The 19,624-nt window shown below is 41.6% G+C and overlaps 1 protein-coding gene across 1 annotated transcript in view; it reads right to left on the bottom strand.

The window, feature by feature from the left end:
- The window catches only part of ENTREP1 (endosomal transmembrane epsin interactor 1), a 60,806-nt gene that overhangs the window by 11,899 nt on the left and 29,283 nt on the right, over positions 1-19,624 (bottom strand). The window contains exons 3-6 of the mRNA XM_065879610.1: positions 10,924-11,034; positions 3,643-3,771; positions 2,042-2,149; positions 1,788-1,921 (exon numbers count right to left, since the gene is read on the bottom strand). Of these exons, the coding sequence (XP_065735682.1) occupies positions 1,788-1,921; positions 2,042-2,149; positions 3,643-3,771; positions 10,924-11,034 (482 nt within the window). The remainder of the gene's footprint in view (positions 1-1,787; positions 1,922-2,041; positions 2,150-3,642; positions 3,772-10,923; positions 11,035-19,624) is intronic.

The following is a 19,624-nucleotide window of genomic DNA, read 5'->3' as shown; positions in this document are numbered from 1 at the left end:
CCTCAAAGACCCACAGTGATAAGCATGACTATGGAGGTGCAGAGAAGAGAAAGGAAAGAGGGAAGAAGGCCAGGGGATCCCACAGGTCAGCACTACTTCTAATCCCACATGAGTTACTTTCCCTTTCTGCCACAGCATGAAATTAAATGTCTGCTGCCTCCTCTTAGGTCAACCGAGTGCTCACCCACAACCTCAGAGAGCCAAGGAACTCTTCTTCAAGAGGGCATTTCTCTCCCCAACCATGAAGTAACAGGCACTTTTACTGTCCTTCAATGTGCACTCTGCAGACAGCCTGAGATTGGGCTACGTTTTTAGCAAACGTGTCCTATGGTACACAAAGAATATGTGTTTTGTTGCTATGTCCCTCTGGCCTCTGTAATTCTTGGCTCATTTCCTAAAAGACTAGCGAAGCCATCCTGGCCCCTGAAGCTTCGAAATTCCAGCCCACCAGTCCCTGTACAACAGGGAGGCTGAGCTGTCCCCCAGGCCATCTGTCCAGCCAGCTGATGTCCCTTCCAGCTTTGCGGTCATCTCTTATTTCCGCCGAGGTGGGTGGGCAGGGGAGGGGCTAGAGTGGGGTTTAGATACGAGTCTGAGAGACAAGTCAGGAAGATAACCCATTGAAAAGAACAGTAACAGTGTCTGGGTGGGAGCTCCCACTGGTGACCTCTTTCAAAATGACATGTGGCTGCCCTGAGCACTAGAAAATGGATTTCCAAAAACCCCAAGCCTGACACCAAATTTGTCTGACAACTCTCCACGTGTACCTCAGGGTTAAAAAGTAGAAATTCCAAGCTCTCTCAATAGCAAGGGAAAGACACTAGTCTTTTTTCTAGAATTCAGAGATTTGTTTTTTAGAAGTTTAAATGTAGGGTTATAGTTTAAATGTAGGGTTGCTTTAGCCTTTAAATTCGGAGTAAGATCATCACTTCATCCTGGAAGCCAACCCTGACCAGCTGACTCTTCCTTCAAGCTCTCTGCAGCCCACTCACCAGTCTAGGTTAGGAAGTCCTCCTCTTGCACTCAGAATCTCCCTTTTGAGCACTACTGTGATCCTTTCAACACTCATTTATAATGACCTAGACTGTGAGCTCCTTGATAGGGGGAGGAAGTTGGTATAACTCATTTTGAATTCCAATAACCCAGCACAGTAACTAGTAAGCAGCAGAGGATGGATTAAATGTTTGTTGAATGAATAAATGAAGTCATTCTTTAGATTGGTACAATTCTAGAAGTGGCTAACAACCAAATGAATGCATGTGGCACTTCATTCTACAAATAATGATTTCTGAGATTTAAGAAACAGACGATCAAATTTCGAGCTAGAATTTGAAAAGGAGAATAAACACGGTATCTATTTTTTCTCTAGACCAAGGAGATGTAATTAATAATTAACCTTTTTTTAATGGCTGGGAAGAAGTTCATGATTTGAGGACCTGCTGATGGTTTACAATGAATATCGATTTGGCCCGACTGAGAGCGTTTCCACGGCAACAGCAGTTTTCAATCACGTCAAATTACAGCAGTTATCTCACTGGGTGTCAGTTTTCCTAAGAAGCTAATTGAAATTGAAAAACTATATCCTTAGGTCAAGGTTTGACTTTTCTTTGGTTTCATGCAATTTGTCAGACCAAAAAAGAGAGAGAAAAACCGGACGATCCTGGAAAGTAATACAATGTCTAGATTTTGGAGAGAAGTCAGAGCCCATGCTGTGAGTTCTGGAGACCCTTCGGCCTCAAAACTGAGAGCAGCCCAGAGGCGTGGGCGGGGGTATGTAGGGAGGATACCTGCGGTTCGTCCGGGGTGTGCATGAGTAAAACGTGGCGAAATAGGAAGGGGGAGGCACTGGCGGCACAAAGTCGTCAGGGTCTGGGATGCGTCTGTGTTCCTCCACTTCTTCCGCAGAAATCTGGGATTCATCCTAATTAAACAGCAGCTCGGTTAGTCAACAGCTCGGGGAGAAAAGCAACGGATGACACAAAAAGGTCCGAGGGTGGGATCAGTGGAGTCACAGACACCCTGCCGCCTTGCATGGACTTACGATGCAGGATCTTCTGGCTGCAAAGATCTGAAGGTAGCGAAGGGCGGCTGCCACCAAGCAGACGGTGGTGGTCAGGGCATTCAAGGCACACAGGGCGAAAAGGACTTTCTGGAACCAGGAAACAATGACGCACCTGAGTACCTCAAAACTGAGGACCAGAACGCAACATAAAAACTTTAAAAAATAATAATAATACTGCCCCAAGGAAGACAATTCCCATGAGAAAATGCATGTAAAGGACTTAGATGGTGTTTGGCTCATGCTGGGTGCCAAACAAACACTGGTTATTATTAACACTGTCATGCAATAGTGTGTCCTTCTTAATTTTAAAAACTTATCTTAGAAGATTCCTGTCCCGGGCAGACCTGGTATTACCATATTTCTTTTTGCATAAGAATCCTGTCTGGAAATATCCCTTCCAGGAAAGTACTGAATTTCTCTTCTGAAGTCAGTGTACCCAGGGATAGCAAATCCCAACCTCCCCCCTCCCACAGACTCCCACCAGGACAGCACGCTGCTTAATTCGTGGCCACTGATTCTATTTCAGGAGCCACTGGCAGAGCTGCCCCGGGCACCCAAGGAAGACAACACAGGGGGCAGGCTGGCCCGAGTGTCAACAGGGCTTGTCTCTTCTAAACACATGTCTCAAAATAGCAGCAAAGCCAATTCCAAAAGTTTCTGTTGCCACAGTCCTGGCTGCTTAGCGGGGCTTTCCCCAAGCAAAGTCCTGGCTCAGAAAGCTTGGGAGTGACTCAGCTACCGAAAATCCAGAAGCCAAAGAAAGAAGGCCATTTTCACATCCTCCAAAACTCAGAGAGCTGACAGCTTCTCTCTCTTTGCTTAGAGACTCCTCTTCCCCACAAGAAAATAAACCCAAAACAAAGATCTAAAGAAAGCCATCAGTGACGGACCATCCAAAAGCTAGTATCTCGGGGTTCACCAACTGAGCTTGTCACTCACTGGCTAACAGACCTTAAGTCAGGACGTGATTTTTATCCAATTCCCTAATAAAGGTTAATTTTGTGTTTCTCTTCAGCTGGTATCATTTGCTTTTCATCTCTTTCGCTTAGTATAGTTGCGGCCTATTAAACAAGAGGTAGTGTCTTGAATTTCTCTTGTACTTTCTGGCCGATACATCTCCTTAGTCTATGTGTTTTAGAACGGCAGCACTCAACAGCCTACAGGATTCATTTAAGCCAACAAAGGAGCATTAGAACAATAACAAATGGGCATGGACTTTAGAGGCTCTGCTAAAACTACATCTTATATGTGTAGCTACATCATGGGTGTGGACGTGTGCATGTATATGTAAATTCACATACGTACACATATACATGTGTATGCATTTAGGCTCCTTTACATTTTTTACTGGCTTATAATTCTTGAGCACAAAGAAGCTATCCATTCGCAACTTAAGAGAAACACAATAATCTGTGGGTTCTCAATTCTGTCTCTAGGTCACTGATAAGGAGTCTCTCATATCTGCTTTCAATAGGATTATTTGAAGGAGGTAAAAAAGGAGGAATATTTCAGGGAGCTTTGCCTTCCTTGGGGTCTCTGTGGTGTAGTTACTGGTGGGGGATGGAATCTATTCCAGATACCTTGAGTAGAAGGTGAACAGCACTACAAGGCTGAACTGGGAAGAGTTTCAAGGCATTTTCTTTGTCTGTGCATTTGGCTGGTTGAAATTCTTCACAACAGAAGCAAATCTTGCCTTCACCTAAGTCCACCTTAAGGGGAAAAGGCAGAACAACAATTTAATTGTTAAGTAAGAATACACAGGCCACACCATGGAACACCAATCCTACAGAATGAGATATGGCAGGGTTCAGTGTCAGGCAACGTCTACATCAGTCAGGACAGCCTAGGGTAAGCTGGGTAACAACCAGCCCCCAAATTTCAGCGGCTTAATCAACCAAGGTTATTTCTTGGCTTTGCTACATGGCCACTGCCGGTCAGCAGAGGGCTCTGCTCATCATATTCCCTTAGGGACCGAAGTTGATGGAGCATCTACTATCTGAGGATTGAGGGTCACTATGCTAGAGACATGGAGAGCACATGATGAATTGTACATTGGCACTTAAAGCAGGTTTACAAGGTAAAAGGTAGGACACTCAGTTAAATTTGAATTCAGATAAACAGGTCATTCCTTAGGGTCAGTATGTCCCAAATATTGCATGAGATATGTTTATAGTAAAAAACTATTACTCTTTATTTGAAATTCAAATTTAATTTGGTGTCCTGTGTTTTCACTTGCTAAATCTGGTCACCCTAGCTTAAATCTTCCTCTTGGAAATGACACTCCTCACATGAGCTCAGTTTCAGTTCCAAAGTAAATCATATGGCTCCACTTAATCCAAGAGGACAAGGAAGTTCAATCTACCATGTGCCTGGAAGAAGCACAAGGTCTATTTGGTGAACAGTAGCCCTAAACCATGTAGGCTTAAAGAGATCTCTTAGTTCACATCTTCAGTGTGTTCACAGATTCTAGTAGAAGTTTTCTTTATTTGAAGTGATACAATTACTGATGAGTAATCTCATATATTTTTAGTGAGATGCTTTGCAAACTTTGGGTCACTTTTCCAAGTTTCCATTGAGTCGGGTTGGGAACATATGAACTAGCTGATTTGGGCTAATAAGACCCATAATTTGGGAGCAGAGGTTCATTCTTACTTGCTCTGCAGCTTGAGCTGTTAAAGTTGGCTATTCTATTTTGGCTAAAAAGAAAGGCCACACCTCTTTCATACTTGTTCAATTAAATAGGCGGCTTTGACTCCACTAGCTGCAAAATCCTTCAGGAATCTTTAAGAATGACTGAACATTTACAATGCTTTCGTTGCTTTGGTTGCTTAACAGAAAAAAGAAAAGCCTTTTTTCTCATTGAATTAAGATTCTTATCCTCTAGTCACAGTGGAAAACTTCATGGTAGTTTCCATATTAGGAGGAAACTTAGTTCCTTCTAATATAAGTTGACTAGGAAGCCAAAGGGAAAAATTTGTACCACTGGATTACACAATTTTTGGTTTGGTTTTCTTTTTCTTTTGAACTGCAATTTACACACGCAAATCATAAGCTTACCATTCAAGGAATTTAGAGCCATGCATATACCTCTGTAACCCAAACCCTTATCAACATACAGAACATACCATCACCAGAGAAAATTCCTTCATGTCCCTTCCTATGGATCCCTGCCCACACCCTCCAAAGAGACAACCACTGTTTGGATATTTTTTCCATATAGATTAGTTTTGCCTCTTCCAGAGTTCCATGAATCCTACAACATTTTTTATTCCTTGTCCTTAAATCATATTGAAAGGGACGCATTACTAAAATAAACACTGATGCCCAGATTTTATATAAATTTTGCCTCTGATACAAAGAATTACAACTAGAGTTACCTCGATGGCCTCCATAATCTACCAATTCACAACCACTTTGGTTTACCGTCTTTTCCTGGTTTGTCCACAGAGACTGTTATCTCAGCAACGTCCCCACACCTAGATCCACGACTCCACAACAAAGGCACAAGGCTGTTTCTATTTGAATTTTTCTTGCACTGTCTCACATTTTTGAAGGTACATCCTGCTGCTAATATCTAGATTCTTGGCTTCTAAAGGAAAACTACTGTGGACATTCAGACAGGACTTCCCTAAGCAGGTGGGAACTATTCTTTCCCCTCAGGGATCGCTGACTTTCTCTTCGCTGCTCTTCCATAGTTAATCATATCCTTACACCAGGCTAAATTCATAAGGTAAATATTACTCCCAATGGGCTTCCTCCTTGAAAGTCTCCTGCTGAGAACTTCCTGTTTTAATACTAACAGCATTATTTAGTATAACAAAAAAGCACCTAATAGAGATGATTCATTCTTCTCATGTCTCCATTCTGTTCATGTACACAAGGCCCTCTCTCACCAAGCAGGAACCAAGCTCACGTTTTTCAACGCGACACAGTGCAATTTCCATTTCTTACATTGTATAAGCCTCAAGATCTTACCTGAGGACTTCACCTCCCCTAGGTAAGACTGGGTGTCATCTTACAAAGTACTCCCTTCCCACATGAGTCCATTCTTAATCCAAGGCATTATTTTAAGACAGAAACCAATCCTGTGTGGGCTACACATACAGAAACCTCAGCTCTCTGGACTTTGGATGGCAAGATTTTCCAGGTAAGTGATAATTAATCCCTTTAAACAAAGGATCTTATTTGAAAGTTAATCACTATGCAAACAATAATGAATAGCTATCACTGTGCCCAGCTGATACAGGAAAGCCCTGAGGCTTCGTGCAAAGTGATTCTAGGCAACCGTGCCTTTTGTGTTCCTCATTCTTCCTGTTTCTGACCCTTCACCTGCCTTCTTAATCCCATCTGCCCAATATTTCTGAAAACTTATTCTAACTTCTCTTCAATGTCTTTAACCGTCTGCAAACAACCCTGTTCGAAACTCCCCATTCTTAAATGAAAAACATCCCTCTTTCATACTTGATACTATTGCCTGAAGCTGTCAGATCCTCTCCTTCCTCCCATCATCAATCACTATTATGGCTCTCTATCCTAGCTGTACATTAGAATCTTCTGGGAAGTTTTCCCAAAAATGACGATGCCATCTTTAGCAACCAGGGAACTGCAAATTAAAGTAACGATGAGATCTCGACTTAGCCCCATCAGACTGGCAAAAAATTAGAGGGTAACACTTGTTGTAGGTAGAGGGTCACTGGTAGAAACGTAAGTTAAAGCTCTTTAATAAAGGAACTGTCCATACATTTTAAATTAAATATACTTATTCCCAACCGCTTCGGAAAACCGTTGAGCAGTTTCTTTTAAAGTTAGACATACGTTTACCACATGACCCAGCAATTCCATACTTATGTATTTACTCAAGAGAAATGCAAACAAGCCCCCAAAAAACACTATACAAAAATGTTCAGAACAGCTTTGTTCATAACACCCCTAAACTGGAAACAACCCAAATGCCCATCAACAGGAGAACTGATAAAACAAACTGTGCTATTTTTATACAATGAAATATTGCCCTGATTAAGAAAAGAGAGTGAGAAGGGAAGAGCAAACAACTGGTATGACCCAAAAACATGGATGAATCTCAAAAACACGCTGAGCTAAATAAGTCAGACACAAAAAGGTACATGACTCCACCTGCATGAAGTTCAAGAACAGATAAAACTAATCTGTGGTGAAAGAAACTGGAACAGTGGCTGCCTATGAGAGAGTTGAGACTCCCTGAAAGAAGACAGCAAATAACTTTCTAAAGTGATACAAACGCTCTAGATTTGGTCTGGGGTGTATACATGAGTGTGTTTGTCACGATGAATGTATACTTTGGTCAAAACTTAATTAAGTGCACACTTGAGATCTGGTCATTTCGCTATAGATTTTATCTCAGTTTTTAAAAAAATGGATAGAATCATCAAATGGTTGAATGTGCTATAAAAAAAAAAATGAGACAAACAGAAGAACAATCCTTGTCCTGGGAGCCTACTCCGCTTAGGTCACAGCCCCGATGGAGATCCGCAGAACAGTATTCATAGCAGCACTGCTTCTATCTGTCAAAACCCAAACCACAACGGACAACAAGAAAATAGAGAACTGACTTGTTCAAAGGAAAAAAGGGTGTTAGAGCTGTACCTAATATATCTTTAAGTGAGAAAAACAATATGCAGGGAAGTGGATACAAAAGCTCCCATTTCTGAAGAGTAAGTAGTGAACAACCCCACCCCATACACATCTACATAAGGTGACATGAGCATGAAACATGAAAGGAAATCCCCCAGCTTGTTACCGTGGATTCAGGGTGACTGGTGTAGATGGTGAGGCAAAGAGGGAAGGAGAGAATCCCTTCCTCAGAAAGACTCCACTTGCCAAATACGTTCCCTAATGAAAAACAATTACAATATGGTCCTGTTGATGAAAAATTAGGTGTGTTTTTATCCATAAAGACATGCAAAAAACCGGTCAAATGGTTAACTATGATGTCCCCAAACAGTGAGATTTCAAATGATTTTTAAGTTCCATCCTACACTTTTATGGCTTGTCCAATTATATAATCAGAAACAATCCCAGAGTTGGTTTTGTGGTGGGAAATTTTTTTTAATTAAAAATACGCTTTAAAACTTAAAAAAATACTGATGCTAAGACCCCCACACCAGGGCAGTTGAGAATCTCTGAGTATGGGGCCCAAGTCTGGGTATTCTTTAAAAAGTTCCCCTAGGTGATTCTAACAGGGAGTCAGGGTAGAGAAGCACAGAATTTCTCAGAAAAGTCAACCATATAGACCCTTATGCCTTGTAATTTGGCTTCTGTTTGTTCCAGAGCCAACAGTGATCTAACCACTCAGGCTAACTACTAACTAACCACTGTCCTTGGAATCCTCTCCTCTCCTGGCTTCGACCCACTCCCTTTATTTATTTATTGTTCAAGGCCCATCTCAAATACCTACGTTCCAGGTATCCTTTTCCCGTCTTCCCAAGAGTAGAAGTCCTTCTTCTTTTGCACCCCCAGAGCACTGTGTCTCACTCTGATGGCTGATCACAGACTCCCTTGCTTTGCAGTTGGGCATTTATTCATTCCCTCCACAAACACTGACCAAGCACCTGCCATGGTTATCCCACTCCTCTTGCTACGTGATAAACGTCTAGGTCAGAAACGATGTCTGACTTTTCTTTCTACTCTCTGCAGTTTCTAGCATGGGGTCTCGCATATAATAGATGCTACTCTTTTATCGAACTGTCTTTTAAAATATTATGACTTTTTACTTCTAGCCTGTCTGTTCTCTTTGCCCCTTCCAATTTTCTGTGTAATTAGTAACAGGAAGAACAAGCCTTGTTTAAAATTTATTTTCTGGGAACTCTATGTATGTAAAGAAGTCTGTGGGAGGTGCTGTTGAAAACTCCCAAGAAAATACAGAGCCAGACACTGTTCTTAGGAAGATTCCAGACCAGTAGAAGAGAGAAGAAAGGTATATGAATACCTTTAGTCCAAAAAAGGAAAGAGAAATGCTTCAGAGATGTACAGATAGGAATTCTGGAAGATTACCTTCCCTGGGGATCAGGGACTATTTCCTTAAGAAGATCATTGTTGAATGAGGCTTTAAAAGGCTGACACCATTTGGATGAACAGGGATGTAAGGGACAGGGAATGGTCGGGGGAGAGACAGCATTGTCAGAAACAGGAAAGTAGGGCAGGAGCTGACATGCGGGCTCGGGTTCCATTACAGGGAGTGTGAGTTGCTGCAGCAGGAGAGCAGGATGAGGGCAAATGATACAGGGCCTTAAAAACCAGAAAACATTGTGAGCCTGTGCTTCCAAAACTTACACTTACTTATTAAGTGAGGGAATGACAAAAATCAAAGAAATTTGTGAAGGGTTGTTAAATAAGAGCAATAGGTTTTTAGTGAGTCCAGGAGGAGCTGTCCTATCTGGGAAGGCCATGAGTTTCACTGCAAGGACCTGGTCACCGTGTTTTGAGAAATGTGGCAGCCTTCTTCACTTGCATCCTGCTGGTTTTGAAAGGGCGAGATTGCCATGGAACCAAGTTCCAAATAGATGAGGTTTACTACAACCTGTAAAGAGTCCACTTCTTTTGCTTTGTGCCACAGGGAGATATTTGTTACAGAAGAGTCCTCTTAAAAAGTTCAGAGATGGCCAACAATTCCACCTTCCAGGCATATATTCCAGAGAACTGACCCATTTCCGTGGCAGCATTGTTCACAATAGCCAAAAGGTGGAAAGAACCCAAGTGTCCTCCGATGGATGAAGGGTAAACAAAATGTGTCCTCTATATACAGTGGAATATTATCCAGCTTTAAAAAGGAAGGAAATTCTGATACCTACTACAACATGCGTACATATTGAGCATGTTATGCTAAGTGAAATAAGCAATTACTAAAAGACAAATACTGTATGATTCCACTTATATCTGGCAACAAGAGCAGTCAAATCCACAGCGTCAGAAAGAGTGGTTGTTGGGCTTCCCTGGTGGCGCAGTGGTTGAGAGTCCGCCTGCCAATGCGGGGGACACGGGTTCGTGCTCCGGTCCGGGAAGATCCCACATGCCGCGGAGCAGCTGGGCCTGTGAGCCATGGCCGCTGGGCCTGCGCATCCGGAGCCTGTGCTCCGCAACTGGAGAGGCCACAACAGTGAGAGGCCCCCGTACCGCAAAAAAAAAAAAAGAAAAACAAAAAACAAGAAAGAGTGGTTGCCGGAGGCCAGCGGGAGGAGGGGATAGAAGAGTTTTAGAGATCAGTTGTATAACAATGTGAATGTACTTAATTAACACTACTGAATGGTTAAGATGCTAAATTTTTTTGCTACGGGCATTTTACTATAACAATTAAAAATCAGGAAAATAGAAATGTACATAGTACAGGTCCATAACCTCTTATCCACAATTCTGAAATCCAAAAAGCTCTGGAAACCAAAAATTCTGGATTACATTCTGTTGTCCAGACTCCACTGGGATGCTACAGAATAAACAGTATATGCGTCACATTTACCTTCTAAAAATTGGAAAAACTCTGAATGCTGAAACACACCTGGCCTCCAAAGGTTTCAGATAAAGGACTGCTGACCTAAATTCTGATAATATCCATTTTTCCTCTTTAGATGAGAGCAGATAGATATTGATTGTGGACAACTGATCCATCTATTCACTAACTAATGATGCATGTGGTTTCTCCTGGCTGGTCCCTGCTTTGGAAAAAAAAAAATTGACAACCTGAGTAAAATACTTAGCAGGAAGCTCTTTGTTTTGTTTTCCTGCTTCCTTTTACCAACTTCAGGTTTCACTTTAAGATGCTGCCTGGTCCTGGGTGTTGCCAGCAGGCCAGGGTCGGCCCAGGTGCACAGTGATGATTCAGAACTGCTTACCAGATCACACCTGGGCACGCTGGACACGAACTGGGCCCCTTGGCAGCCTAGGATAAATCCGGCTAAATTCAGGAGGACACACACCACAGAGAGCAGCACAAAAAGGTTCACCTGAAACAGCAAGAAACAGAGGCAGTTAGAAAAAAGACCGTGGCTAAATTCAGAGATAGTTTTGTCTGAGTAAAAAAACTCATATTCTTTCCCTAGAGGAAACATTAAAAAAAAGTCAGAACGATGTTTTTAATGTACAAACTTTTTTTAATGTTTTAATGTTTCTAAAACATTTTTTAGAATGTTTTAAATTGTGCTGAGGAATGTCCCTGACCCTCAAGTCTTCTCAGTTTCCAGTCCCTACTTTTCTTGCTCTTTGCAAATGAGGGAGTTCTGTTAGCTGTACACTACCTTAAGCCATGGCTATTTCCTCCTTGAGCCATTGTTATTTTTTTCTGACTTTTACAGGATCATGGTAACTAGACAAATGGAGAATTCTAGAATATAAGTGGAACTCAGGAAAATCAAGGAGCTCAGAGCCATCACCAGCCAGAAATCACAGTATGTGTGAAAATAAAGATGAGTCTTTCTTCAGTTCCAAACAGTGTTGGTACTAAAGAAAAGGTGTGCAGTGATCTTCCATGTACTTGTATCCAAAGTTAAATATTACAACTATTACCCTAAATGATTAAGAATTGACAGAAATCAACCAAGAAGCCAGTATTTACTTAGCGCAAATTAGAGACTACAAAGGCTTTTCAACCTGAGAACTCTGATTACTGTCAAAATCAAACCTTAATGTAAATATAAAAGATTGGAGCTAATGATTACCAGTGTTAGAACCAAGCAACATTTCAGGTAGCTGATCTGTCAAAACTGGCTGGCAAATGAGTTCACACGTGAACTCTACTACAGAAAGCTCATCCTTTATTGCTGGTATTCCAAGAAGCTTGAAAGTATCTCCCCAGACTCAGGTTATGAGTCAGTATTTAGTATCACATGATGCCACTTTTCTTAAGAGGAATTCTTCCTTCCTCTCCAAGAGGAGCTTATGAATTATAAATACCGAGTGACTCCAGGAATCCAGACCCTTGCTGGACGTGACTGAAGACTCTTTCCTGACCAATGAACAAGGTGACTCGTTTTTCACTGAGGAATCTGGCTTCTGCTTCTCTCCTTCTTTGTTAATTTGTAAAAGGACTGTGTGCCCTGTCATCAAATCTTGAGGAAAAAGCTGGAAGTGGCTACTGTGTTACTGATTCTCAGGCTAGATTCTTCCAGGTCTATAGTACTTGACTTGCACTGTGCCCCCTTGCAAGAGCCCCCTCTTGCACTGCCAAACCTTTTCGGAAAATGAGAATGCATAATTGGCAAAAGACAGGACATGGTCTTCTAACATGGGCTTCTTTTATGCCCTGGCAGTTCCTATTCAAAGAGACCTAATACATCTGGAATCTTCACACCCAGCAACACAATAATTGTTACTACGGGGAAGTCTTGAACTTGCCTTTAGAAATACTTTTTTAATGCAATATCAGATGCCTTAAAAAGAAAACATGGTTATAATCCTTATTCCTACCAGCCCACCACTAATCTTCATAACTGAAACTTAGCAGCATCAGATATGGAGTGGGTGAGAGTCCATTACCCAACACTGGACCCCAAATCTCTCCATTAAAATCTTAAATCCAGCTCATCAAAAGACACCATTAAGAAATCAATACAGGATTTCCCTGGTGGTGCAGTGGTTAAGAGTCCACCTGCCAATGCAGGGAACACAGGTTCGAGCCCTGGTCCGGGAAGATCCCACATGCCGCGGAGCAACTAAGCTGTGCGCCTCAACTACTGAGCCTGTGCTCTAGAGCCCACTTGCCACAACTACTGAAGCCCACGCGCTTAGAGCCTGTGCTCTGCAACAAGAGAAGCCACCACAATGAGAAGCCCGCGTGCTGCAACAAAGAGTAGCCCCTGCTCGCTGCAACTAGAGAAAGCCCATGCACAGCAGCGAAGACCCAACGCAGCCAAAAATAAAATAAATATATAAATAAATAAATAAATAAATAAATATATATATATATATATATATGAGCTTTTTTTAAAAAAAAGGGTAGTTGCCTGTTTTGGGGAGGAGGCGTGGAATGAGGGGCTGACTGGGAAGAGATAAGGGAATTTTCTGGAGTGATAAAAATGTTCTATATCTTGTTTTGGGTATTGGCTACATGGGTGTATCCAACTGCTAAAACTTAGCTAACTGAACACTTATGATCTGGGATTTATATAAATTATATTTAATATATATTTTTTAAATAAGGAAGAAAATCCTGAGTACAGCTGCCAAGACAGGAGTGTGAGATCATATAGTGAATACGATCTACTTCTAAAATGTCAGAACAACAAAAACAAGATGAGAGAAGGCCCCAGGGATTCACTGCCTGGTGGGCTTGGCTTCTCTCCTACACTGGAGGGGCTGCTAATGAGAAGTTAAAGCCACATCACCAGAATGCCGCCCTGCGAACCCCAGAATGAGGACACGGGCCAAGGCACAGAGGCTGTGTACAAAATAGCCGTGCACTGTTCCCCAAATTTATCCCTAAATTTGGCTTTTTTATTACTATTATTAAAACTCTGGCCAAACATTGGCCAAATGGTCATCTAATTACAGTAAGTCCCCTACATACAAATGAGTTCCGTTCAGAGAGCGTGTTGGTAAGTCTAATTTCTTCATAAGTCCAGCAGAGTTAGCCTAGGTACCCAACTAACACAATCGGCTATATAGTACTGTACTGTAATAGGTTTATAATACTTTTCACACAAATAATACATAAAAAACCAACACAAAAAATAAAGAAAACATTTTTAATCTTACAGTACAGTACCTTGAAAAGTACAGTACAACAGTGGCATACAGGGGCTGGCATCAAGTGAACAGGCAAGAAGAGTTACTACTGACTGGAGGAGGGAGAGGAGGTGGGAGACGGTAGAGCTGAAGGATCGTCAGCAAATAGGAGACGGAGGGCAAGCTGCCATTTCACTCATGCCTGAATGCATGTTCACATCTTTGAAAGTTCTCAACTTGAAGGTTTGTAGGTAGGGGACATACCGTACTCTAGGGGACTTACCGTACTCTAGTATAGACCACTGTGGTATATATCAGACGTGGCAGATATTAGGATACCAAGCATATCACATTCAGAGGTTGGATCAGGCTCAACCGTACAAAATATTGGAGTTATAAGGGATTCAGGATATACAGGGACCTTCAGAAGGGACCCCTCTGGCTTTCACCTAGTTATAATGGTATAACATCCAGGACTCAAATATCCATCCGAACCATCACCAGATGGCATCCCCTTAAACAGAAGACTGAAAAATCAGCTACTAGTGAAGAACATCATAGTCACAAAGCCCACACAGCTATACCTGGAAAAGGGAAGAATTTCTTGTATTTTCTTCTATTGTCATCATTCTTGCCTTTAAAAAAATCATTGCAGGTGATTTGAGTTTCTCTTTGTGAAAGACACCAGAATTTGGGATCAGGCTTTCCCCTTGCTTGCTGTGATATCTTAGACAACTTCCATGAGACTCACTTTTCTCATCTGTTAAAAAGGTCTACTGTCCTACTGGGAGAAAATATTTGCAAATGATGCAACTGACAAGGGCTTAATTTCCAAAATAAACAAAATAGCTCATACAACTCAACAACAACAACAAAATAACCCAGTTGAAAAATGGGCAGAAGACCTAAATTGACATTTCTTCAAAGAACACATACAGATGGCCAACATTCGCATGAAAAGATGCTCAACATTGCTAATTATTAGAGAAATGCAAATCAAAACTACAATGAGGTACCACCTCACACCAGTCAGAATGGCCATCATCAAAAAGTCTACAAACAATAAATGCTAGAGAGGGTGTGGAGAAAAGGGAATCCTCCTACATTGTCAGTGGGAATGTAAATTGGTGCAGCCACTATGGAAAACAGCATGGAGGTTCTTCAAAACACTAAAAACAGAGTTGCCATATGATCCAGCAATGCCACTCCTGGGCATATTCTGGACAAAACTATAAATCAAAAAGATACACGCATCCCTATGTTCAGAGCATCACTATTTACAATAGCCAAGACATGGAAGCAATCTAAATGTCCATGGACAGATGAGTAGATAAAGAAGATGTGGTACATATATACAATGGAATATTACTCAGCCGTAAAGAAGAATGAAATAGTGCCATTTGCAGCAACATGGATAACCTAGAGATTACCATAAGTCAGAAAGAGAAAGACAAATACCATATGATATCACTTATCTGTAGAATCTAAAATATGACACAGGGCTTCCCTGGTGGCTCAGTGGTTAAGAATCCACCTGCCAATGCAGGGGGCACAGGTTTGAGCCCTGGTCCAGGAAGATCCCACATGCCACGGAGCAACTAAACCCACACACCACAACTACTGAGCCTGCGCTCTAGAGCCCATGAGCCATGAGTACTAAGCCCACGTGCCACAGTTACTGAAGCCTGCACGCCTAGAGCCCGTGCTCCGCAACAAGAGAAGCCACCGCAGTGAGAAGCCCGGGCACCGCAATGAAGAGTAGTCCCCACTCCCCGCAACTAGAGAAAGCCTGCAGCAGCAACAAAGACCCAACGCAGTCAAAGATAAATAAATAAATTTATTTTAAAAAATAAAATAAAGTGAAATAAAATATGACACAAATGAACTTACCTACGAAACAGAAAGAGACTCACAGACATAGAGAACAGAATTGTGGTTTCCCAGGGGGAGCGAGGGGGAGGGAGAGATGGATTGGGAATTTGGGATTAGCAGACATAAACTCAATATTATACATAGAATGGATAAACAACAAGGCCCTACTGTACAGCACAGGGAACTATATTCAATATCGTATCATAAACCATAATGGAAAAGAATATAAAAAAGAATGTGTATATATGTATAACTGAATCATTTTGCTGTACAGCAGAAATTAACACAACATTGTAAATCAACTATGCTTCAACAAAATAGGTTAAAAAAAAAAGGTCTATCATCCTAGGTACCTCCCAAGATTAATGAGAGACTCACACAAAATGATGTATATGAAAATCTTCTGTATCTCGCAAAATGCTAGGCAACCAGTTTTACTATTACTAATAATAGGCATTTCCTCTTTAGGGGAGCAGCTTTTTATTATAAAATGAATTTCACTCCATCTAATACCAGCACCTTGTATCTTACACTTGTGATGCACCTGAATTTGTGGCAGCTGGAAAGGATATATACAAACTGTAAGAATGATCTGTAGGTATATTGTTTCCAAAACTTCTCCATAATTCTTTCTGCGACCTGCTTTAGGAACTCACTCCACCACGCTGACCACTGTCACGTGTACGGGGTGTCTCCTGTTGGCCCCTCCAGATCCTCTCTCTACTCTTCACTCCATCCCCTCCTCCCACGGAGACTGACCCGCAGACCATATCACTGGGGCTCCTTTGCCCTCTGGTGTCTGGTTTGGTTCAGCCAATGGGGAAGCCTGGCAGAAGATCCAAGGGAGGGAGGAGAGTGAGGCTGGGGTGTTTTTCTCCTGGTTCCCTCTCTGCAGCCTCAGGATGGCTGTGTCCCTCATGAAAAGCCACAGGTCGGGCTTCCCTGGTGGCTCAGTGGTTGAGAGTCCGCCTGCCGATGCGGGGGACGCGGGTTCGTGCCCCGGTCCGGGAGGATCCCACATGCCCGGGAGCGGTTGGGCCCGTGAGCCATGGTCGCTGAGCCTACGCGTCCGGAGCCTGTGCTTCGCAACGGGAGAGGCCACAACAGTGAGAGGCCCGCGTACCACAAAAAAAAAAAAAGAAAAGCCACAGGTCCTCTCAAGGTCTCAATGGGTCCCTCTGTACATGATCCCGACTTCCGGATTCTGACCACCGTTCTCCCGTCAGGACTAGGGATGGTAACAGCTTCACTGTCCCCTACACCCTGCACAGACCTTTGTGAACAGGCCCGTAATTAACTGCTTGTCAAGTTATAGTTTTATAGTCATCTGTGTTTTACCAAGACCTTGACTAACAACAACTTCTCTATATTTTTCCTTACATTTAACCTAATTTTTTTCTGCTCTTTAAGCCTAGCTCCTATTGTTCTCACTTCAAATTCAACATTACTTGTTCAATGAAGTGAACCCCATGGGTTACAGTCCCTGAATTCTACTGAAGCCAATTCATCACTGGGTTTTACCATCAAGAAAAAGAAAAGCCCAGAGTTGATGGAGAAATGTCTTTCTAGAACTTGTACTTTACACATGAAAGACAGTGGGACTCAGAAAGCAGAGAGCTTGCCTCACTGCATCCTGTGGCTTTTTAGGATAAAATGCAAAATCCAGGATCCAAAGAGCTGGTCCTCTCACAAGGACAGGCAACATGAGTTAAGCCTTTTATGTTTTTGGTTTTATTGTTACTAACTTGAATCATGAGTATCTTCTGATACTTATATACCAGGTAGCTTGACACAAAAGGTATGTTTTTCAATTGAGTATTTGGAATTCACCTTGACACTGATCTCTTGCAACTGTGCCCCGAGTTCATTCCAGGTCTCAATTAACTGACCCAATAAAAGAATGTCTGGGGAACCTGAAGCTATCCAAGAAGAAGCATCGCCTTCAGTTTGCCCATTCCTACCTGCTAAGAAAGTTCCTCATAATCCCCATCACATAACATCATTAAATAATTATGCCTATCACAGCTTGGTATTGATGAGTGTCTTTTTTGATACAAGATTTCATTCTCTAAATAGACTGACCTTTCCCTGCTGCTTAAGGACTTCCACTTTGCTTTTTACTTCCCTACTGCTCCAAGCTCAAGATGCATCTGAAAAGTCAACTATGTATGTTTAAATAAATAAACAGTTCCAGTAATTGTGCGAAGGTAGAGTAGCTTAAAAATGAATGAGTTTAGTGAAGTGAACTTAAGCATTTAGTTCTACTAATTCCTGAAAACCCATTAATATGGCAATAAAGGAAATATTTTAAATGCAGAAATCCATAAGGACAGAGAGAACAGAAAAACGGCAGTAAAATTTTAGAAGTTAGAAAAGCAGCGGGCAAGCATAAATTGACTCAGTGGTCCTGAGAAAACTCAATCTCCTACAATAGCAATGAGGAAAGCCAAAACAGCAGAATTTATTCCTCAGAATCTCCAAATGTTCAGAAATGGGTGGCAGCAGATACCTCTGGATATGAAAGTGAGGCTAGAAAAGGACTGGTTGTGAGTCTCAGAAACAATCAGAAAATGGCACAACCACTATGGGAAACTATTGGCAGTTTCTAATAAAGTTAAATATCTACCACCCTATGACTCAGCAGTTCATTTTTAGGTATATACATTAGTGTATATGCCTAGAAAAAGACATGTACAAGAATGTTCAGAGCAACTGGTTCATAACAGCCAAAAGCTAGAAACAATCCAAACGTCTAAGAATAGGAAAACAGATGAACAAATTGCAGTCCACTCATAAATGAAATAAAACCCACTGCTATGGTTTGAATGTTTGTGTCCCCCAAAATTCGTAAATTGAAATCCTAATCCCAAAGCGATGGCATTAGGAGCTGGGGCCTTGGGGAGGTTATTAGGTCACGAGGGCAGAGTCAATGGGCAAGCATAAATTGACTCAGTGGTCCTGAGAAAACTGAATCCTACAATAGCAATGAGGAAAGGCAAAACAACGGAATTTATTCCTCATGAATGGGATTAGTGAACTTGGGTGTGTGTATTTTTTTCTATTTAAATATCAAAAGCTCGCCAAATTCTTTCCTTTAGAAACGTCTCAAAAACTTTTAATTCAGCTGATTCACTTTGTTATAAAGCAGAAACTAACACACCATTGTAAAGCAATTATACCCCAATAAAGATGTTTAAAAAAAAACAAAAAAAAACACACACACACACAAAAAAACTTTTAATTCAAAAAATACTACTACTAAAAAAAAAAAAAAAAAAAAAAAATACTACTACTGCCTCAGAATCCTTTTCTTTCACACTTTCTTTCTTCTTTTAATTTCCCAAGAAAATATCACTGCTACCCATTTAGTCACTATGCCTTTTTTCCCCCACAGGCACTCTTTTGACACTGCTCAAAAATAAATGAAAAACAGAATACACTTTTCTCCAGTGGGGCACAAAAACATAGGTGGTCTTAAATATTACCGAATGAATGAATGAATCAATCAATCAATGAGCAAATGAAAGAAAATTGATTCTTATTATAAGCACTATATGGAGGTATCATGCATCCTTACTAGTATTCTGCAACATATACAGACAGGCCCTGAAAGGCAAACACCAGATTAACTATCACTGCTTGCATGAAAATGGCTACTGCTCCTGGTGGGAACTCACCCCTTCCTGGGGCTGGAAGATGGGACTTCTGTCCCAAACCTTTGTAGGAAGGAGTTGGGGTGGTGAGTGACTGGGTGGAAGAACAAAGCACCCAGTCCTTAGAATTCAGGTTACATTTTCCCGTTGAAACAAGAACATTCTGTGATCTGGCTGGGAATGTGACCAACATTCTAACATTTATGTTCTCAGAGACAAGAAGTCCAAGCTCCAAACCACTGATCAGTCACCGGTTAATAAGACGAATGTCAGAGGACCCATGACAATGAACATAACCACTTATTTGACTCTTAACATTTACAATTTTAATTCAGTTTGGAGAAGCACG

Source organism: Phocoena phocoena, chromosome 6, assembly GCF_963924675.1.
Source record: "Phocoena phocoena chromosome 6, mPhoPho1.1, whole genome shotgun sequence".
Lineage (NCBI taxonomy): Eukaryota > Metazoa > Chordata > Mammalia > Artiodactyla > Phocoenidae > Phocoena > Phocoena phocoena.
The sequence above is the reverse complement of the archived record's forward strand: the minus strand, read 5'-3'. Positions and strand labels throughout refer to the sequence as shown.